Raw genomic sequence first — 22982 nt, forward strand, 5'->3', positions numbered from 1 at the left:
GTAATTCATCTAGTCATTCCATGCCAATAAATGAGGTGGATAGGTCTCTCAATTTGGTGCCTGAGGCAGTCATTCCTAGGCACCAAATTGAAAGGGATACTAAAAAAGCATTATGATATTTATAGAAATATAAGTACTGTACATTGGTGCTGTTCTTAGGCATGTCTCAGGTACCAAAATTATTTTGAACAGTGCTGTTTGCAGTATTGTTTACCTGCTATGGTCTTTAAGAACAGTTAGGATACAGTTAAAGTAAGAAATACCAGCAATTTAAACTACTATATTATGAACAGAAAACAGTTAATATTTAAAGCAGTGGTTAAGACTAATAACAACCCTGATGAAGTAGAAAAATTGTCTTAACAATTTATCTGCCAGTTGACATTTTTTTTTAAAGCGTTTTCATTTTGTTATCAATAAATTTAATTTTAGATGTATTACTTCTTAATCAAACATCCTTACTACATCCGATATGTTTAAAGCTATACATCAGCCAAAGCTGAGTATTATCGAGCTAGAAACTCTAATGCCAAATTGTCTATTAAATTATTAATGCTATAGCCGTTTCTAGCCCGATAATATTTGGCTTTGTTTGATGTCTATTAGTTCTTAAATTACAGAACATTTCTTCATTAATGAAGTGAAACAATTAGGCAGAATTTTGAAAATGAAAATTTATTTTTATTTATATTACTTAACAATTTACTAATAGCAATCAAGAATTGTCAAATTTCAAAACTAATTTTATAATGCTTGATTCACAAGATTTGACATTTAAAGATAGGCAAAGTTGCGTTCTTAATGATAGTTTATTTTAAAATTTATAATGCATTTGGTGAAATTTGAATAATACTTATTAATCAACTAAAATTTATGTTCTTTATTTTCAGCTTGATGAAATATGAAGTTTAATGGATTAAAAAGTTGCTTTTTGTCAACTGTTATAATTAAACTAAATAATTTCTTAAACTGCTTTTTCAGCATTTATATTTTTTATTCTTCCTAATGTTTCCAGATTCTTGTAACAACGTTTTTGATGATGATAATGAGAAATACAATTAATTCAATTGTTCTTTTTTAGATATTGCACTTATATTAAACAATATCACTATGAAACCTTAAAATTGAAGTAAGAAGATTAAAATTATTTCTGCCATTTTTAAGGTTTTCATATTGATATTTAATTCAGTTATATTTCTCATCATATTTCTACCAGTTTTATAAAAGAAAGACACTGTTCTAAACTAACAAGGAGACCCTACGGATTTGGGGTAATGGATTTTGATGATCTTTGGTATAGAGGTAGTACACCATGTGAGTGTATTACCTGTAAAATACTAAAGTGCAATACTCAAATATAATTGAGAAAAACGAGCTTAAAGTTTTTCTAGCACTTTATATATAAATTACATGTGCTTCCATTTGAGCATCCTGTGGCTGAGTGGTAATGATCCTGACTCATATGCTTGAGTTTCCAGGTTCAATTCTCATGTACACCTTTTTTTTTTAATTCATAAATACGTATAATGTATTTATTTATTTACTCATTCATTTATTTCTTATTATTTATTTATTTTAATTTAATTTCTACTATTCCAAGTCTAATATTTTTTTACTTTTGATGACAATAACGGCGCATTCTTGACAAATACGTGTCAACTTTTCCATCTAATTGTTATCACTAACAGTGACCGATCTAATTCTCACTAGGAGCGTTTTTTTCTATCGGAGTTCTTTTTCACTCACTCTTTAACAGTTCGTTTCTGAATTTCGACAGGAATAGACGTATTTGTGCAGTGAAATTTACTTTGAATAATTATTTTATAATTAAAAAAATGTCATCAAGAGAAGCAAGTTCTTCAAATTGTGACGAAAAAACTGTTGATGATAACTCTTTACACAGTGATGTATCGAAGCAGCAGCTAAAATATGGAGTAGTGTATTATGAGAGTTTACTTTTTGAAAATAATTTAATTGCAACATTTATAAATTTTTTTCATTCAGCACATCCATTGTATTATTGTATAATTCTGTGCCTATCAGCATAACATTTTCAGATAGTGTATCAGAAGATGTTATTATAATTAAATTGTTTTCGAAAAGTAAACTCTCATAATACACTACTCCATCTTTTAGCCGCTGCTTCGATACATCACTGTATAAAGAGTTATCATCAACAGTTTTTTTCGTCACAACGCGAAGAACTTGCTTCTCTTGATGACATTTTTTTAATTATAAAATAATTATTCAAAATAAATTTCACTGCACAAATACGTCTATTCGTGTCGAAATTCAGAAACAAACTGTTAAAGAGTGAGTGAAAAAGAACTCTGATAGAAAAAACGGTCACTGTTAGTGATAACAATTAGATGGGAAAGTTGACACATAGGTGTCAAGAATGCGCTGTTATTGTCAACAAAAGTATAAAAATATTAGACTTGGAATAGTAGAAATTAAATTAAAATAAATAAATAATAAGAAATAAATGAATGAGTAAATAAATAAATACATTATAAGTATTTATGAATTTAAAATAAAAAAAGGTGTACACGAGAATCGAACCCGGGCACTCAAGCATACGAGTCAGGATTGTTACCACTCAGCCACAGGACGCTCAAATGGAAGCATGTATAATTTATATATAAAGTGCTCAAAAACTTTAAGTTCATTTTTCTCGATTATATTTGAGTATTGCACTGTAGTATTTTACAGGTAGTACACTCACATGGTGTACTACCTCTACACCAAAGATCATCAAAATCCATTACCCCAAAGCCGTAGGGTCTCCTTGTAAGCTTAGTTTATGATTCATATTCATAAATATACCTGAAACACAAAATAAAGTAGTTAACAGGTTTTTGGGTAGTTCTATAGATAGCATTTTGTTTTTTGAAGAAAATATTATTTATTAATTAAATTGTGATAAATGCATTCTCTATATTTAATCATTAAAAATATAAATTTTAACCAAAATTAATACATTAATTACAAATATTTATAAAAGTGTTTGTTTTTTTAATATGTTATTAAATGTAGCACATACATAATTTTAAAAAAATATTGTATTATAATAAAATTTAATAGCTAATTAACTGATAAAATTATAGATTGGTGCATCCCTGTTTATAACATTTAAAAATAATATACAAGGTATTTCTATATTTTGTTTGTGTGTGTGTTTAATAGTAAATAAAGTTTTGTTACTTGAAAATTATTTTTAATTTGCTAATTTGTTATCTTCTATTATTATAATAATAGAGATTTTTTTTAAGTTGAATTTTTTATATTGTCCTTATACATATTTTTTTTAATGAATTTTTCTAGTGCTTTTCTTTGTCATCTATTGTTGGTGTATTTTTTTATTCTGTTAAAGTGATGGATAAAATCAGACAGTTTTAAAAATTAATATTATTTATATTTATTTATCTGAAAATTATCATCATCATTATTATTATTTTAAAGGGAACGGAAATTGTAAAAATAAAGGAAATATGTGTATTAAAATTTAAATACGGAGAATTTATTCAATATTCTTGTTGTTCTAGAATACAAAACAGAAAAATTGCCATGTTTTTGATAAAAAATGTATATATTCTCAAATATAAATTATTTTTAGATCTGTAATCATTACAGTATTACATTTCACATTTACTCGTCATACTGTGCCATTAACAAGTGTAAACAAGTGTTTGGATTCAAAATAATTTTACTAATATACTTACAATGGCTGAAACTACTTTCATAAGTCCGGCAGTTGTTTATCAGGAACTAACTATTTATTATAATTCTGAAATGTACAATTTCAAAATGAATTGTTTATTAATTCTATCCTATAGAATTTTTTGCAGTTCTGTCTCTTGCTATTTGTAGTCAATGTTCAATAATCTATGGTAATTGCTGTTTTTAATATAGTACTAATAAAATTTGTTCTACAAGCTCAATTATGTGGTTAACACAGAATCTCCATTTTGTGCAGTTTATGCATGAAGCATTAGCATTTTCTCAAAAGACATGTTTACTTTTATTTTATTATAGTTCCCTTACATATAATTGATTATTTGAGAAAATGTTAGCATTTTACATCTGCATTACATGGAAATGGGGAGCTTATTTAATTCTGTTATCTTTAATAAAGGAATTAGGATTTATATAAACATCCTTTATATAATAATGACGTTTTTAAACTGATTTTTTAATAAAACAGATAAACTTTTATCTTAATTATTTTGAATATATATATCTATTACAATACTTTTATACAGTGAATGTAATAAACTGTTAATTGTAACATTCAGATATTATCATCATCTGCTACAATTGTTATTTTTATATTCAGTTCTTTCTACCAATATTTCACAATATATTTTTTTATTTTAATTTTTTAATAAATCAGTGTTAACTCTACTTTCTTTTTTCTTTAAAGATTATTCATGCTTCTTTAACTCTTCCTTTGACTACATTATGTACTGGAAACAGGTGGGTTTGTCAGTCTACAGTCTCATATTTCTTTGATGAATTTTCCAATAGCATTCTTACTATAATTTAAATTTCATGAACTTTAATATTTATTTATATTTTTAGCATAATATGTTGTTTAAATTTGCTTCATGCTTTTTCTCTGTGTGTTTTAATAAAACAGTGAAAAATAACTAATGCATGTTTATTGGTATTTGATAAAATGTAAATTGTATTTTAGTTTCCATTTCATATTGCCTCTGTTTTTCTCATTTTATTATTTTTTTTCATATAAATTTCAGATTAGGAATAATTTATCTCATAGAATAATCCAGAAAATATAGATTTTGTTTACAATAATCTCTTTTAAATCATTTAAAAGTTGAATATTTTTTGTATGTTGGTTAGTTTCCTTCGTTGTTTCATTGTTTTGTCTTTTACTTCTTTTATATTTGATGATAATTGTTTTTTATATATTAATATTGATATTTAGTAATCTATAATAAATTTTTGTTTGTTTATATATTTTTCTCATCATTATTAGAATCAATAATTTTATTAAGAGTAAGGTTAATGTTACTTTTAATTATCAGGAAAAGATATTAATGTTAAAAAATAAGTAGTGCATTAATTGGCTGATTGAATACATAATTAAATTCAGTTTTTATTACTTAAACTTAATCATTTTCAAATTATTTGTCTGTCTGTCATAAACAAGTAAGTCATGAGAAACAGACAAATAGTTTGAAAACAATTAAGTTTAACCCTTTGCCTTTCTTCTAATTTGTTCCATTACCTTAACACATAAACAAATAAATAACAATGAATTTTTAATATAAAAGATTTCACAATTGTACAAATATACTAAAATAATGTATATATTCATTTTCATTTTTCAGTGTACAGTTTTCTCAATGTTGTTCATCTGAAATATTTTAATAAATTTTTTAGCAAAATATACTAATAAGTCTCATTATCTAGTTCCCTGATGGGAATATTTGCAGCAAGAAAGGCTTAGCATAAGTCAACATTGGACTAATGCTGCAAATTATTTATAGAAGTTGCAAGAACTGCTGTTAGCAATATGTTTAGTTGCAAACTTGGGTTGTTCTAGGAAGTATTTTTTTTTTTATCACATTAAAACTTTAGTTATTTTGATAATTAATGTTAAAAACTCTAACTGAGCCACATTAGTGAAATTAAATACAACTAGACCTCAGAATTAATGCTGATTCTCAGAATATTTTTCTTTTGAGAATACCAAGACTTAAAAATACTCTTACCTCTTCTTAGAAACATGGTCGACAAAACAACTCCATTGCTTTTGAAGTTCGTATCACTGTTAATCTAATGTTTGCAAAGAACAACTTTAGAACTCTTTATGCATGTAATTGAAATATAACTTTAAATGCCTGTAATTGAAATATAACTTTTTTATATGAAATTATTCTAAAAATGCTGTTCCCTCAACTTGAGTGAGTAAACAACAGATGTGAATGATTGATATGCATGGTTTTTGAATAATAGTAGATGGCTGTCCTCTATAGGAAATTTTGAAATTCATAAAGAATTCATGCAAATATGCATTCCTCTATACCTGTGGTTCTCAACCTTTCTTAGGCCACGGAACACCATTCATATACTTATTACATGGAGCATTAGCACCAATATATTCAAAAATTGATAAACAATTCCATGTTTACTATTCTCAGAAAATAATGAAGCAATAAATCAATAAACTTTAATATATTGAATAAAATGAAAACATGAAATTGTCTACGAATATAGCAATGAGAATGAATTTGAATAAAAAAAACTTTAAAATCTTTTCTTTTGTGGAACACTGGTTAAGAACCACTGCTCTACACACAAAAATTTGTGCTGGAATTTTGCAAAAATTATAATAAAATGCAATATTTGGGAATTTACTCTTCAAATGGGCACTAATACCAGATATAGTCATTTTTAGGCACAATAGGATTGTACCATTACAATCTCACAATCATGAAATGAATTTTTTTCCTAAATGCCTGTAATTGCATCTACAGACAAAAAATCTANATATTTGTTTTTTAAACTCTGAAAATTATCATCATCATTATTATTATTTTAAAGGGAACGGAAATTGTAAAAATAAAGGAAATATGTGTATTAAAATTTAAATACGGAGAATTTATTCAATATTCTTGTTGTTCTAGAATACAAAACAGAAAAATTGCCATGTTTTTGATAAAAAATGTATATATTCTCAAATATAAATTATTTTTAGATCTGTAATCATTACAGTATTACATTTCACATTTACTCGTCATACTGTGCCATTAACAAGTGTAAACAAGTGTTTGGATTCAAAATAATTTTACTAATATACTTACAATGGCTGAAACTACTTTCATAAGTCCGGCAGTTGTTTATCAGGAACTAACTATTTATTATAATTCTGAAATGTACAATTTCAAAATGAATTGTTTATTAATTCTATCCTATAGAATTTTTTGCAGTTCTGTCTCTTGCTATTTGTAGTCAATGTTCAATAATCTATGGTAATTGCTGTTTTTAATATAGTACTAATAAAATTTGTTCTACAAGCTCAATTATGTGGTTAACACAGAATCTCCATTTTGTGCAGTTTATGCATGAAGCATTAGCATTTTCTCAAAAGACATGTTTACTTTTATTTTATTATAGTTCCCTTACATATAATTGATTATTTGAGAAAATGTTAGCATTTTACATCTGCATTACATGGAAATGGGGAGCTTATTTAATTCTGTTATCTTTAATAAAGGAATTAGGATTTATATAAACATCCTTTATATAATAATGACGTTTTTAAACTGATTTTTTAATAAAACAGATGAAGTGAAACAATTAGGCAGAATTTTGAAAATGAAAATTTATTTTTATTTATATTACTTAACAATTTACTAATAGCAATCAAGAATTGTCAAATTTCAAAACTAATTTTATAATGCTTGATTCACAAGATTTGACATTTAAAGATAGGCAAAGTTGCGTTCTTAATGATAGTTTATTTTAAAATTTATAATGCATTTGGTGAAATTTGAATAATACTTATTAATCAACTAAAATTTATGTTCTTTATTTTCAGCTTGATGAAATATGAAGTTTAATGGATTAAAAAGTTGCTTTTTGTCAACTGTTATAATTAAACTAAATAATTTCTTAAACTGCTTTTTCAGCATTTATATTTTTTATTCTTCCTAATGTTTCCAGATTCTTGTAACAACGTTTTTGATGATGATAATGAGAAATACAATTAATTCAATTGTTCTTTTTTAGATATTGCACTTATATTAAACAATATCACTATGAAACCTTAAAATTGAAGTAAGAAGATTAAAATTATTTCTGCCATTTTTAAGGTTTTCATATTGATATTTAATTCAGTTATATTTCTCATCATATTTCTACCAGTTTTATAAAAGAAAGACACTGTTCTAAACTAACAAGGAGACCCTACGGATTTGGGGTAATGGATTTTGATGATCTTTGGTATAGAGGTAGTACACCATGTGAGTGTATTACCTGTAAAATACTAAAGTGCAATACTCAAATATAATTGAGAAAAACGAGCTTAAAGTTTTTCTAGCACTTTATATATAAATTACATGTGCTTCCATTTGAGCATCCTGTGGCTGAGTGGTAATGATCCTGACTCATATGCTTGAGTTTCCAGGTTCAATTCTCATGTACACCTTTTTTTTTTAATTCATAAATACGTATAATGTATTTATTTATTTACTCATTCATTTATTTCTTATTATTTATTTATTTTAATTTAATTTCTACTATTCCAAGTCTAATATTTTTTTACTTTTGATGACAATAACGGCGCATTCTTGACAAATACGTGTCAACTTTTCCATCTAATTGTTATCACTAACAGTGACCGATCTAATTCTCACTAGGAGCGTTTTTTTCTATCGGAGTTCTTTTTCACTCACTCTTTAACAGTTCGTTTCTGAATTTCGACAGGAATAGACGTATTTGTGCAGTGAAATTTACTTTGAATAATTATTTTATAATTAAAAAAATGTCATCAAGAGAAGCAAGTTCTTCAAATTGTGACGAAAAAACTGTTGATGATAACTCTTTACACAGTGATGTATCGAAGCAGCAGCTAAAATATGGAGTAGTGTATTATGAGAGTTTACTTTTTGAAAATAATTTAATTGCAACATTTATAAATTTTTTTCATTCAGCACATCCATTGTATTATTGTATAATTCTGTGCCTATCAGCATAACATTTTCAGATAGTGTATCAGAAGATGTTATTATAATTAAATTGTTTTCGAAAAGTAAACTCTCATAATACACTACTCCATCTTTTAGCCGCTGCTTCGATACATCACTGTATAAAGAGTTATCATCAACAGTTTTTTTCGTCACAACGCGAAGAACTTGCTTCTCTTGATGACATTTTTTTAATTATAAAATAATTATTCAAAATAAATTTCACTGCACAAATACGTCTATTCGTGTCGAAATTCAGAAACAAACTGTTAAAGAGTGAGTGAAAAAGAACNAATAATTTTATTAAGAGTAAGGTTAATGTTACTTTTAATTATCAGGAAAAGATATTAATGTTAAAAAATAAGTAGTGCATTAATTGGCTGATTGAATACATAATTAAATTCAGTTTTTATTACTTAAACTTAATCATTTTCAAATTATTTGTCTGTCTGTCATAAACAAGTAAGTCATGAGAAACAGACAAATAGTTTGAAAACAATTAAGTTTAACCCTTTGCCTTTCTTCTAATTTGTTCCATTACCTTAACACATAAACAAATAAATAACAATGAATTTTTAATATAAAAGATTTCACAATTGTACAAATATACTAAAATAATGTATATATTCATTTTCATTTTTCAGTGTACAGTTTTCTCAATGTTGTTCATCTGAAATATTTTAATAAATTTTTTAGCAAAATATACTAATAAGTCTCATTATCTAGTTCCCTGATGGGAATATTTGCAGCAAGAAAGGCTTAGCATAAGTCAACATTGGACTAATGCTGCAAATTATTTATAGAAGTTGCAAGAACTGCTGTTAGCAATATGTTTAGTTGCAAACTTGGGTTGTTCTAGGAAGTATTTTTTTTTTTATCACATTAAAACTTTAGTTATTTTGATAATTAATGTTAAAAACTCTAACTGAGCCACATTAGTGAAATTAAATACAACTAGACCTCAGAATTAATGCTGATTCTCAGAATATTTTTCTTTTGAGAATACCAAGACTTAAAAATACTCTTACCTCTTCTTAGAAACATGGTCGACAAAACAACTCCATTGCTTTTGAAGTTCGTATCACTGTTAATCTAATGTTTGCAAAGAACAACTTTAGAACTCTTTATGCATGTAATTGAAATATAACTTTAAATGCCTGTAATTGAAATATAACTTTTTTATATGAAATTATTCTAAAAATGCTGTTCCCTCAACTTGAGTGAGTAAACAACAGATGTGAATGATTGATATGCATGGTTTTTGAATAATAGTAGATGGCTGTCCTCTATAGGAAATTTTGAAATTCATAAAGAATTCATGCAAATATGCATTCCTCTATACCTGTGGTTCTCAACCTTTCTTAGGCCACGGAACACCATTCATATACTTATTACATGGAGCATTAGCACCAATATATTCAAAAATTGATAAACAATTCCATGTTTACTATTCTCAGAAAATAATGAAGCAATAAATCAATAAACTTTAATATATTGAATAAAATGAAAACATGAAATTGTCTACGAATATAGCAATGAGAATGAATTTGAATAAAAAAAACTTTAAAATCTTTTCTTTTGTGGAACACTGGTTAAGAACCACTGCTCTACACACAAAAATTTGTGCTGGAATTTTGCAAAAATTATAATAAAATGCAATATTTGGGAATTTACTCTTCAAATGGGCACTAATACCAGATATAGTCATTTTTAGGCACAATAGGATTGTACCATTACAATCTCACAATCATGAAATGAATTTTTTTCCTAAATGCCTGTAATTGCATCTACAGACAAAAAATCTACCTGTTGATCGTGATTTATTGCAAACAAAATATAAAAACAAATGTAATGACAGTTTATTTAAATACATCACAAGTTTATTTGCGGTATTTTTAAATAAATTAATTAACATCATATGATGATGTAATATTGCAAAGATGGAGCACATTTTGCTGTAGTAGAAATATCTAACATTTTATATTTGAATTGATATTCTATAGATATGGCAGTTACTTTATAATGAGATAGCCCAGGATGCCCCCTAGTGGGCATTCTAGCAGCAGTGGTGTCATTCCGTGATATAAATAATAAATTTGTATTACAAATAAAAATAATAATACAGTAGAGCGTCAATTTTCCGAATCAATTGGGAACTGGGGTTGTTCGTATAACTGATATTTCGGATAACCGATTTATGTACGAAAAAATAGTTTAACCTATCCTATGTTAAAATTTTTATCCGTTGCGTGTCGCTTCGCGTTGAATTTTCGTCGATGTTAAGCCTAACAAAGACTATTGTATCGTTAAAAATTATTTTTTTATTTTGTACAAACAAAATAAATATATTGNTAATGAAGTTAGATAGATAATCATGTTTGTTATTCTCTTTGTTTCTTTGAATATTTGTTCTGACTTTATTATAAATAATGAAGTTAGATAGATAATCATGTTTGTTATTCTCTTTGTTTCTTTGAATATTTGTTCTGACTTTATTATAAATAATGAAGTTAGATAGATAATCATGTTTGTTATTCTCTTTGTTTCTTTGAATATTTGTTCTGACTTTATTATAAATAATGAAGTTAGATAGATAATCATGTTTGTTATTCTCTTTGTTTCTTTGAATATTTGTTCTGACTTTATTATAAATAATGAAGTTAGATAGATAATCATGTTTGTTATTCTCTTTGTTTCTTTGAATATTTGTTCTGACTTTATTATAAATAATGAAGTTAGATAGATAATCATGTTTGTTATTCTCTTTGTTTCTTTGAATATTTGTTCTGACTTTATTATAAATAATGAAGTTAGATAGATAATCATGTTTGTTATTCTCTTTGTTTCTTTGAATATTTGTTCTGACTTTATTATAAATAATGAAGTTAGATAGATAATCATGTTTGTTATTCTCTTTGTTTCTTTGAATATTTGTTCTGACTTTATTATAAATAATGAAGTTAGATAGATAATCATGTTTGTTATTCTCTTTGTTTCTTTGAATATTTGTTCTGACTTTATTATAAATAATGAAGTTAGATAGATAATCATGTTTGTTATTCTCTTTGTTTCTTTGAATATTTGTTCTGACTTTATTATAAATAATGAAGTTAGATAGATAATCATGTTTGTTATTCTCTTTGTTTCTTTGAATATTTGTTCTGACTTTATTATAAATAATGAAGTTAGATAGATAATCATGTTTGTTATTCTCTTTGTTTCTTTGAATATTTGTTCTGACTTTATTATAAATAATGAAGTTAGATAGATAATCATGTTTGTTATTCTCTTTGTTTCTTTGAATATTTGTTCTGACTTTATTATAAATAATGAAGTTAGATAGATAATCATGTTTGTTATTCTCTTTGTTTCTTTGAATATTTGTTCTGACTTTATTATAAATAATGAAGTTAGATAGATAATCATGTTTGTTATTCTCTTTGTTTCTTTGAATATTTGTTCTGACTTTATTATAAATAATGAAGTTAGATAGATAATCATGTTTGTTATTCTCTTTGTTTCTTTGAATATTTGTTCTGACTTTATTATAAATAATGAAGTTAGATAGATAATCATGTTTGTTATTCTCTTTGTTTCTTTGAATATTTGTTCTGACTTTATTATAAATAATGAAGTTAGATAGATAATCATGTTTGTTATTCTCTTTGTTTCTTTGAATATTTGTTCTGACTTTATTATAAATAATGAAGTTAGATAGATAATCATGTTTGTTATTCTCTTTGTTTCTTTGAATATTTGTTCTGACTTTATTATAAATAATGAAGTTAGATAGATAATCATGTTTGTTATTCTCTTTGTTTCTTTGAATATTTGTTCTGACTTTATTATAAATAATGAAGTTAGATAGATAATCATGTTTGTTATTCTCTTTGTTTCTTTGAATATTTGTTCTGACTTTATTATAAATAATGAAGTTAGATAGATAATCATGTTTGTTATTCTCTTTGTTTCTTTGAATATTTGTTCTGACTTTATTATAAATAATGAAGTTAGATAGATAATCATGTTTGTTATTCTCTTTGTTTCTTTGAATATTTGTTCTGACTTTATTATAAATAATGAAGTTAGATAGATAATCATGTTTGTTATTCTCTTTGTTTCTTTGAATATTTGTTCTGACTTTATTATAAATAATGAAGTTAGATAGATAATCATGTTTGTTATTCTCTTTGTTTCTTTGAATATTTGTTCTGACTTTATTATAAATAATGAAGTTAGATAGATAATCATGTTTGTTATTCTCTTTGTTTCTTTGAATATTTGTTCTGACTTTATTATAAATAATGAAGTTAGATAGATAATCATGTTTGTTATTCTCTTTGTTTCTTTGAATATTTGTTCTGACTTTATTATAAATAATGAAGTTAGATAGATAATCATGTTTGTTATTCTCTTTGTTTCTTTGAATATTTGTTCTGACTTTATTATAAATAATGAAGTTAGATAGATAATCATGTTTGTTATTCTCTTTGTTTCTTTGAATATTTGTTCTGACTTTATTATAAATAATGAAGTTAGATAGATAATCATGTTTGTTATTCTCTTTGTTTCTTTGAATATTTGTTCTGACTTTATTATAAATAATGAAGTTAGATAGATAATCATGTTTGTTATTCTCTTTGTTTCTTTGAATATTTGTTCTGACTTTATTATAAATAATGAAGTTAGATAGATAATCATGTTTGTTATTCTCTTTGTTTCTTTGAATATTTGTTCTGACTTTATTATAAATAATGAAGTTAGATAGATAATCATGTTTGTTATTCTCTTTGTTTCTTTGAATATTTGTTCTGACTTTATTATAAATAATGAAGTTAGATAGATAATCATGTTTGTTATTCTCTTTGTTTCTTTGAATATTTGTTCTGACTTTATTATAAATAATGAAGTTAGATAGATAATCATGTTTGTTATTCTCTTTGTTTCTTTGAATATTTGTTCTGACTTTATTATAAATAATGAAGTTAGATAGATAATCATGTTTGTTATTCTCTTTGTTTCTTTGAATATTTGTTCTGACTTTATTATAAATAATGAAGTTAGATAGATAATCATGTTTGTTATTCTCTTTGTTTCTTTGAATATTTGTTCTGACTTTATTATAAATAATGAAGTTAGATAGATAATCATGTTTGTTATTCTCTTTGTTTCTTTGAATATTTGTTCTGACTTTATTATAAATAATGAAGTTAGATAGATAATCATGTTTGTTATTCTCTTTGTTTCTTTGAATATTTGTTCTGACTTTATTATAAATAATGAAGTTAGATAGATAATCATGTTTGTTATTCTCTTTGTTTCTTTGAATATTTGTTCTGACTTTATTATAAATAATGAAGTTAGATAGATAATCATGTTTGTTATTCTCTTTGTTTCTTTGAATATTTGTTCTGACTTTATTATAAATAATGAAGTTAGATAGATAATCATGTTTGTTATTCTCTTTGTTTCTTTGAATATTTGTTCTGACTTTATTATAAATAATGAAGTTAGATAGATAATCATGTTTGTTATTCTCTTTGTTTCTTTGAATATTTGTTCTGACTTTATTATAAATAATGAAGTTAGATAGATAATCATGTTTGTTATTCTCTTTGTTTCTTTGAATATTTGTTCTGACTTTATTATAAATAATGAAGTTAGATAGATAATCATGTTTGTTATTCTCTTTGTTTCTTTGAATATTTGTTCTGACTTTATTATAAATAATGAAGTTAGATAGATAATCATGTTTGTTATTCTCTTTGTTTCTTTGAATATTTGTTCTGACTTTATTATAAATAATGAAGTTAGATAGATAATCATGTTTGTTATTCTCTTTGTTTCTTTGAATATTTGTTCTGACTTTATTATAAATAATGAAGTTAGATAGATAATCATGTTTGTTATTCTCTTTGTTTCTTTGAATATTTGTTCTGACTTTATTATAAATAATGAAGTTAGATAGATAATCATGTTTGTTATTCTCTTTGTTTCTTTGAATATTTGTTCTGACTTTATTATAAATAATGAAGTTAGATAGATAATCATGTTTGTTATTCTCTTTGTTTCTTTGAATATTTGTATTGACTTTATTATAAATAATGAAGTTAGATAGATAATCATGTTTGTTATTCTCTTTGTTTCTTTGAATATTTGTTCTGACTTTATTATAAATAATGAAGTTAGATAGATAATCATGTTTGTTATTCTCTTTGTTTCTTTGAATATTTGTTCCATTTACTGAATACAAGATTTAAACAGTAACAGATTAACTGGAATGACTTTTTTTCCATCCATTCAAGGGTCTACTGTATTTGAATTTTAATAGTAATCTTTCATAGATATAAAATACTTTACTTATAAAATAATTTCTACTTTATTATTGTTCTATAAGATATATGTAATCAACTTGTAAATAGAATGTATTAGAATTGGAATAATAAAAGTTATTTAAAAATAAAGCAAAAGAAATGAATCACATCAATGAGTTTGTAGAACAAGATACTAATAATTTATTGCTTTAAACCAGGGGTGCCTAAACTTTTCGATTGATGGGCCAAATTATGCTAAGTCATAGATAGGTGGGCCACAAATACTTTGTATATTCTGTGTGTATCACAAATAGGCTTATTTTCATCATTTATAATGATGTATGTGCTGAATATGTTTGTGGACCAGATTAACATGTTCCTCAGGTCAGATTTAATAGGTAGCCATAATTTGGTCACCACTGTTTTAAACAAATTATGATATTAATTACAATCAAACACTATAAATAATGATGATATATAAAATATCATTAGCAAAACTTTTAGATAAGAGAGGTGAGAGGTATACTGTTTCTTTATAGAAAAATACAGTCTTGTATACAGCTTCTTACTGTTTTCAAAAAAAATTGTAATATATTTAGTTCTTACAAAATGTAACTAATATAACTATATAATATAAAGATAATATTGAAGATAATATAAAGATATATTAAAGAAAAGATATATGATAGCCTCAATATATCTTTATATTATAAACTAAACTAATTACAATTACAAATTACAAACTAATAATAATACAGACATTTCCTTTATAATATGGTAGTTAGATTCCAAAAAAGTACCATGTTATAGGAATCTGCTATAGGATACATGGGGCTAGTACAAAACATAGGGTTAGGTTCCAAAAGTTAGCAAAAGTATACTATTCTTTTTTGTAATCAAGAGAAACATGTTTATTAAAGCAATCAATAACTAACAATCAGAATCAAAAGTATTGCATAGCAATATTAATTTTTTCTTTACTGCTAAACACCATTAAATGAGGACATTTTCTTTTTGCCAAAATATTGTTGTTATCCAAGCTTTCTGTTGACTTTAATGTGAAATATCAGCAACATCTTGGTTTTTCTTTACTTTCTTTTCATAAAATCTGATATTTTCATTCCTTTATGTTTGCCTAAGAAATCTTTAAAAATTTAATCTGTAAAAACAAAACACAGCAACAGTCTTTCAGGTTCATTTAGAGCACTATCATCAATGACAACAATATCCAGTTTATAGAAAAGCTAAGGACAAAGAGGAAGAAAAATTATACAGTCAGTCCTCATTATAGAAAACTGGACAAAAAGCACAAAACAACATTGAAACTCAATATTATAAAATTATGGGCAAATATGAGACATGCATGCTTGCTTGAATAAAAAGAAAGTCCAGTGATGATGTTTGCACTTAAAAATTGTGATGTTTTATATGGGAACCATGTTAGAGCAAAACTGTGTTATAATAACACCATGTTGTACTGTACAAGGGATACCTGTAATGTTAAATAATAAATTATATAAAAATGTTTTTAAAATAGCAGAGTATGGTATGATCTTTCTATGTATATAAGTATATATATATTCAAAAAGATTGTACTGTATTTTTGTTTGTTTTAAAAGAATATAGAATATACGTGTGTATATTCTATATGTTTGTGTGTTCTATTTAGTTTTAAAGAATAAATTAATGTTATATACAAATTAGTTGCAATTATCTGCTTGTTTATCTTATAATTTATACTGTTTCTAAATTTCTTCCTGTTAGCAATTGTGAAACTATTTATTTTATATTAATAAATTTATTTATCAGAATTTATAAAAAATTTTATTTTTGAAGGAATCTTTATTATTGGGATCTTCAAATGATTTTGCAAGTCGAGTATGGACAGTTGCAGATTCTAGGCTAAGGGTATGTATATTATTTAATAAAAAGTTAGAATATAGGTATTACTGAATTATATGCTGCATTTTATAATTTTTTAATTCAAAACCTCTAACTTACATAAGAATTAAATTACACAGTTATTAAGATTAACTGTAGAATATCATCAAGAATGTTAGAAAGATCATAATTTTTAAATTTTTTGAACAACTCTTGAAAATTTATAACATATGCTGTATTAATAAAAGCAAAGGTCAAATTTAAGTTTCTGGTTATTTTATTGTATTAGCAAAATGCATTATTTTCAGTGAAATAGTGAAATAAATATCTTTTTGAATATTCATCTTTGAAAATATTGCAAGATGGCATTATAAAAATGTAATTTGAAAATAAATATTTTTTTTTAGTATCTAATTTAAAAATTTATTGAAATATTAAATTTACTAAATATTTAAAACTTTTCATTAAAATATGTATTTTCATATTACATAATATAATTTAAATGGTTTTGATGGCAAATTATTTTAATACATAATTAATAAATCTATTGTGTATAAGTAATGCTGATGAACATATGATTTTTTTTTAAATCTTTCTATGTCTATAGTCAAATAAATGTTAATATTTTGATGATAAAAAGTATTAGTTTCTACATTTGAATGTTTCTTCTTATGATTGGTAAATGTTAAGAAATAAATAATGGATGTATATTTTCACTTTTCTAAGCTATTTAATTCATCTTATTTGATGATAAAATCAAGAAAATAAATTGTGATAGGCACTGGAAGGAGTTACTTTTATATACATAAAAACCAAATCAACCTAATTGGAAAAAAAAAAACAATAGATTCTGTTAATTTCTTCTGTCATTTCAACTTAATTGTGAGGTTACTTATATATACTTCAATCATTTATTTCATGAATATCATTAAAGTGTATATATGTTACCGGCCAAACCTGATTTCAGGCCAAACTAGTTTATCCTATGCATGTCAGGATGTACTAGTTTAGCCTAGGATAATCTAGTTTGGCCTAAATACTTTAGACTTAACTAGTTTAACCTAGGTCAAACTGATTTATGTATTACAAATAGGTGCCAGTGTAAAAAAAAAATGATTTTGTGTAATTCGAAATGCCACCATAGTACACCCGGTGGTTAAAGTGTACCTAGGTAACCCCAATGGCAGTGCTTCGGTTAGGTTAGGTTAACTACATTTTTAGTAGACATTTCCTTTTTTTCTTTTGTTCAAGAACTACCGTGAATCAATAACTAGNTAATAAATAAATTATACTGTTAATTTAAATAATAGCTGAAAATCATCACCAGGGATGCCCCCTATTGTGCATTTTAGGCATACCATGACAGATATACAAACAGTGGCACAATGGTTTATATATACAGTAGACCCCCCTATGACGCGGGTTCATATAATGCGGATTCATATATTGTGGCAAAAAAATTGCGACCATATTTGTATAAAGACACTAAAAGAGACTCGTATAATGTGGTAAAACGTCATTGCCGACTCGTGTCGCAACAGGATTGGTCGAATCTGAACCAATAGTGGACGAGCAGCCAAACTACTTACATGCTACGGAGAGTTTAGGCGGGTAAGTTGAGTTTATTATCGTCTGTACAGTATATAAATTAGATACTGTAAGTCTAATACAGTACTGTAATTTTATATATTTCTTGTGAAAAAACATTTCTTATTCAACGGCCATAAAAATTATTTGTATTAATGATGTCTCCAAAGTTCAACGAATTTTTCGCAAAAAAACTTATCAGAAAACACGCCTGCCATTTGGTGCGCTGCTCTGCGACAAAAACAAGCTTAAGCAATGGCGTCATTGAACGGTGCACACTCAGTAAGTAATCCTACAATTTTTTGTTTATAGCATAGTTTATACGGATTATTCCCAAAAAATTATACGTGTTTTGGAAATGTTGAGTCAAATTAGTCTAGAATCAATTAATTTTATGGAAGAAAACCTTTCAAACAGTCGTAGTCTGTAAACTGCACACTGCCTGGCTGTGATTGGCTCATATATTTAAGGATTCCTACAATGCAAAATTCTTATAAAGTGAACATATCTACCGCATTATAGGGGGTCGACTGTATATAGATTATTTGGTAATTTTCAAATATCAAATTACATTAATTAATAAATAATATATTACAATATTATATTTGTAAACTTTGATTTCAGAATGTCATGTGAACATTCTGAACTTCATTATCTTGTACTTTATTAAATTAACAATATTTGTCATTATGAAATTCAATGCTGACAGAAATAAACTAGTTACAAGACCAAAATTAATTGAAAATATTATATATATATATTCTTCTAATTGAAGATGCAACTTTTTGAAACTTAAATGAATTGACTAAAATTGATATAATTGACGGGGTTTCCACTTGTTTTATTTTGTTGACACTACTTTCTGTTAACAGGCATGCCCCACTTTTCCTACTTTTTGAGTGTAAAATTTGGATTAATATATCATATTGGCCTGATTATAAGTTCACTTTTTATTATTTATTTCATTTGCAAACAGAATTAGCAATTACATTAAAAAATATTTGGCAAAGTCATTGAAACAATACATTATCACTTTCATTTTTCATTATTTCTGTTACTTATTTCATTAATTTCATTCCCAGATATTTATAAATGCAATCAACATAAATAAATTTTTGATTGCTTTCTTAGTAAATTTTACAAATTTAAATCACACCTAGTTGATTAGAAAATTGTTCTCAAGGGTTTATTTTACAGAAAAAACAAATATAGGTGTCTGATGCATATAAGTAACAAATAGCAACTTATTGACAAAAAAGAAGCTATAAAAATGAAATTAATAAAAGTTATTATTAAATCAAAACAATATTTTGTGTGCCTGGTAGCAGGCTTTCTTGCCTATCTTGTGTATTCTGGAAAGTGTACTTCCAGTTTTATGATTATCAAAAAGGAAACTGAAACTTTGTGTTTTGATTACATTTATTTTTTCTATTGTCTAAACCAGTGTTTTTCAACCTGTGGGTCGCAACCCCCAGGGGAGGTTGCAAAGCCTTACATGGGGGTTGCGGTTAAAAGAAAAAGACAAGTGTTTGTAGGTCCTACACTACAATGATAAAAACTACAACCTTAGTGAGAAGGCTGTGCCTGTTTATTTTACAGTACAATTGTGTTTTTGATCAATATTTTGGTCTCAACAGAAAGAGACTTAAATACATAGTTTTTAAAATTACTGACAGTTTTAATATGGCTCTGGGGTCACCAGAATTTTTTTAACTTGTAAAGGGGTTGCTTATTCAAGAAGGTTGAAAAACACTGGTCTAAACCACTTATTATCTAACTGTCTAAGACATTTTTATAGCCTGAAACATTTAATTATAAATTTTGCATTCAATATGATTATAATAGAAATTCATACTTTATTGTAAGATTTATTTTGTTGTAAATTTTCAGTAACTTTCTTCCAAATTTTGGTGTAACTCAAACTCAAATAGTAAAAACTAGGAGTAAACTAAAAAAAGTTACTAAAATAAAATTTCTTTAGAAGTTACCAAAACTGACTTATTCTGTTGAATATTATAAAAACTTGGCTTAGTTTGGTTGATCATTCAAAAAATCAACTAATTGATTACTTACACTCATGCTAAACACTAAATTTTCATGCATAGTTTGCAAGCTAAAGCAGGGCTGGACTTTTAACATTACTAAACAATTGACACACCAAATTTTAGTGTCAGTTTAACTTATATGTACCACAGACAGTTATCTAAATTTAAGAAAACTGTAATTGGACTCAAGGTTGAGTGATTTTTGCTCCTTTAAAACTGGAAAAAACATTAACCAATATTTGGGAAAATGTGGTGGTTTATTTGTTTGTTTGTGTTTTGGTCATTCATTAGTCTAGAATGGATCATAAATTCTTTGTAGACTTGTGTTTTCAAAATGCTGTAGCTGTTTTCATCTTAGTTTGTTGTTGTCACATTTCACAGAAATACATTAACTATACCGTGTCTCATATATAATAGGAATTTTAAAGCCATCAAAATATAAATATAAACATTGACAACAAACCAAATACATAACAATAACATCACTAACTGCCGTATAACATCGGCATATATAGCCCAATGTTATACAGCAGTTAGTGGTGTTAAAGCCATAAAATTAGATTGCTGGATTCTGTTGAAAGAATGCACCCAGAATGGCTGCCAAAATTTGTTTACACCCAACAACAGGAGTCTGACCTTGAGAACCGCCACAAGATGGTTGGACATAAGAACAGAAAAAGGCTTAAAACTGTTAAGAATATTCAATTAGAGAATCATTGTTGCAAAAAGAAAGAGCTAAAGAAAGATTGTTATTATTAAACAAATTATTGCACAAATTCAATGTTCATAATGATTCATGTGCATATAAATTTATTTTTCGGGTGTGAAAATACAGTATAAATTAATTTATACTGTATTTTCACTCAGGGTTTTTAGTGTTTAAACAAATTCCAATTTGCGTCATGCATTCATAATATAGCTCATAGTTAAACCATAATATATCACTCCTTTAAATTTACTTAAAAAAACAACAACAAAATTAAGCATGATGTATATCATTAACATAAGGAATAAAAATAATTTTTTAAAAACTTATTTAAACTGTTGTTTTTTAGATTTAATTAATTACTTTTGAGTGATATTTTAAAGCTGTTTATTAATTTTAATTATAGAGTGAGCTGTAAACAAAAAAAAAATTTTTTAATATACAGTACAGCATCGATTATCTGAACGTTGATCAACCGAAACGTCAATGTAACCAAAAGCTTTCTAGTTGGCAAATTTAAATTCCACTATTGCTGTGGCACTGCAATCTTTGGTTGTCTTGGGCTACTCCATTATTATTTTTGTTGGTGCGTGTGTTTTAGCTGGCAGCACCGGTGTTACTATAAGAGGGTACTTAAGGACATGCCAGGATTTGAACGAATTTCAGCATGACTAGGTTAATATATTTTTTTGTACATAATCAGTTATCCAAAAAATTGATTTTCTGAACGATCCCAGTCCCCAGTTGATTCGGATAATCGATGCTCTACTGTATTCATATTTGTATTGAAAGGATTTTAAGAAAAAAAAATATGTTCTATGCATTTTATGGTAATCAGTTTTCTCATTATATCTTTAAAAAAGAAAAATATAAAACTGATCCCAATTTGCCAATTTTTTAATTCTAAATTATTTAAATATTTTCAGATCGAAATGAGGAGAAAGTTAGTTGATATGAAATGACCATTTAGTAATGTAAAAATAAGAGAATCTTGTTTCTGTAATGAGTAAAATTATTTTCATTGATAACTAATTCAAAAGATTTGCTTCAAATTGTAGAAATAACTTTCAGAAAAATTTCTCTTTTGAAAATTAATATTTCTATTATTGATAAAGAAAATTCTCTTAGGAAATTTTTTGGCTTATTTACAATTACCAGCAATGTTTTTTATTTAATTTCTTATAATTATAAAGATATCAACTAAATGGATTATTTTTACATGAATAAAGTTATTAAATTAAAAATATATATAGAATTTATCTAAATAAATTTATCATTGTAGAGAGAAGAGCCATAAATATCCATAAAATTAATTTTTTTATGTTAATACAGTTTAACCTGCTTATAACGTCATCCATGGGACTGGCAATTTTTTGACGTTATAACCGAGTGTCGTTATCTGCGGGGTCATAATTTCAGTTCCATAAAAGTATCAAGTCTGTTTAAGAATCTATTATAAAATTCATTAATTTAATATCGTATGTATAAAAGTGCAAACTAAATATTTAAATCAACTTTATTTACATTATTATGTCTAAATTTACAACGATGTAATTAAAAATTTCAAAAATTATTTTTTATAAGAAATTTTTATTTGTCAAGTTTCGATAATGGCGGCACTTTCGGTTTTAACGCCTGGATGATAATTTTCTCGTTTCTTGCTTATCTATCAATGGACATGAAGTCCAATATATTTCACTTTTAGGTTAAATTAATGTATATCAATTAAAAAGAA

The 22982-nt window shown here is 25.7% G+C and overlaps 1 protein-coding gene across 1 annotated transcript in view; it reads left to right on the top strand.

The window, feature by feature from the left end:
- The window catches only part of LOC111636083 (autophagy-related protein 16-1-like), a 116143-nt gene that overhangs the window by 58880 nt on the left and 34281 nt on the right, over positions 1-22982 (top strand). The window contains exon 11 of the mRNA XM_023381253.1: positions 16865-16936. Coding sequence (XP_023237021.1) covers positions 16865-16936 — 72 coding nt within the window. The remainder of the gene's footprint in view (positions 1-16864; positions 16937-22982) is intronic.

The sequence above is a fragment of the Centruroides sculpturatus genome, unplaced genomic scaffold, assembly GCF_000671375.1.
Source record: "Centruroides sculpturatus isolate CEXI.00-Female unplaced genomic scaffold, Cexi_2.0 scaffold731, whole genome shotgun sequence".
NCBI lineage: Eukaryota > Metazoa > Arthropoda > Arachnida > Scorpiones > Buthidae > Centruroides > Centruroides sculpturatus.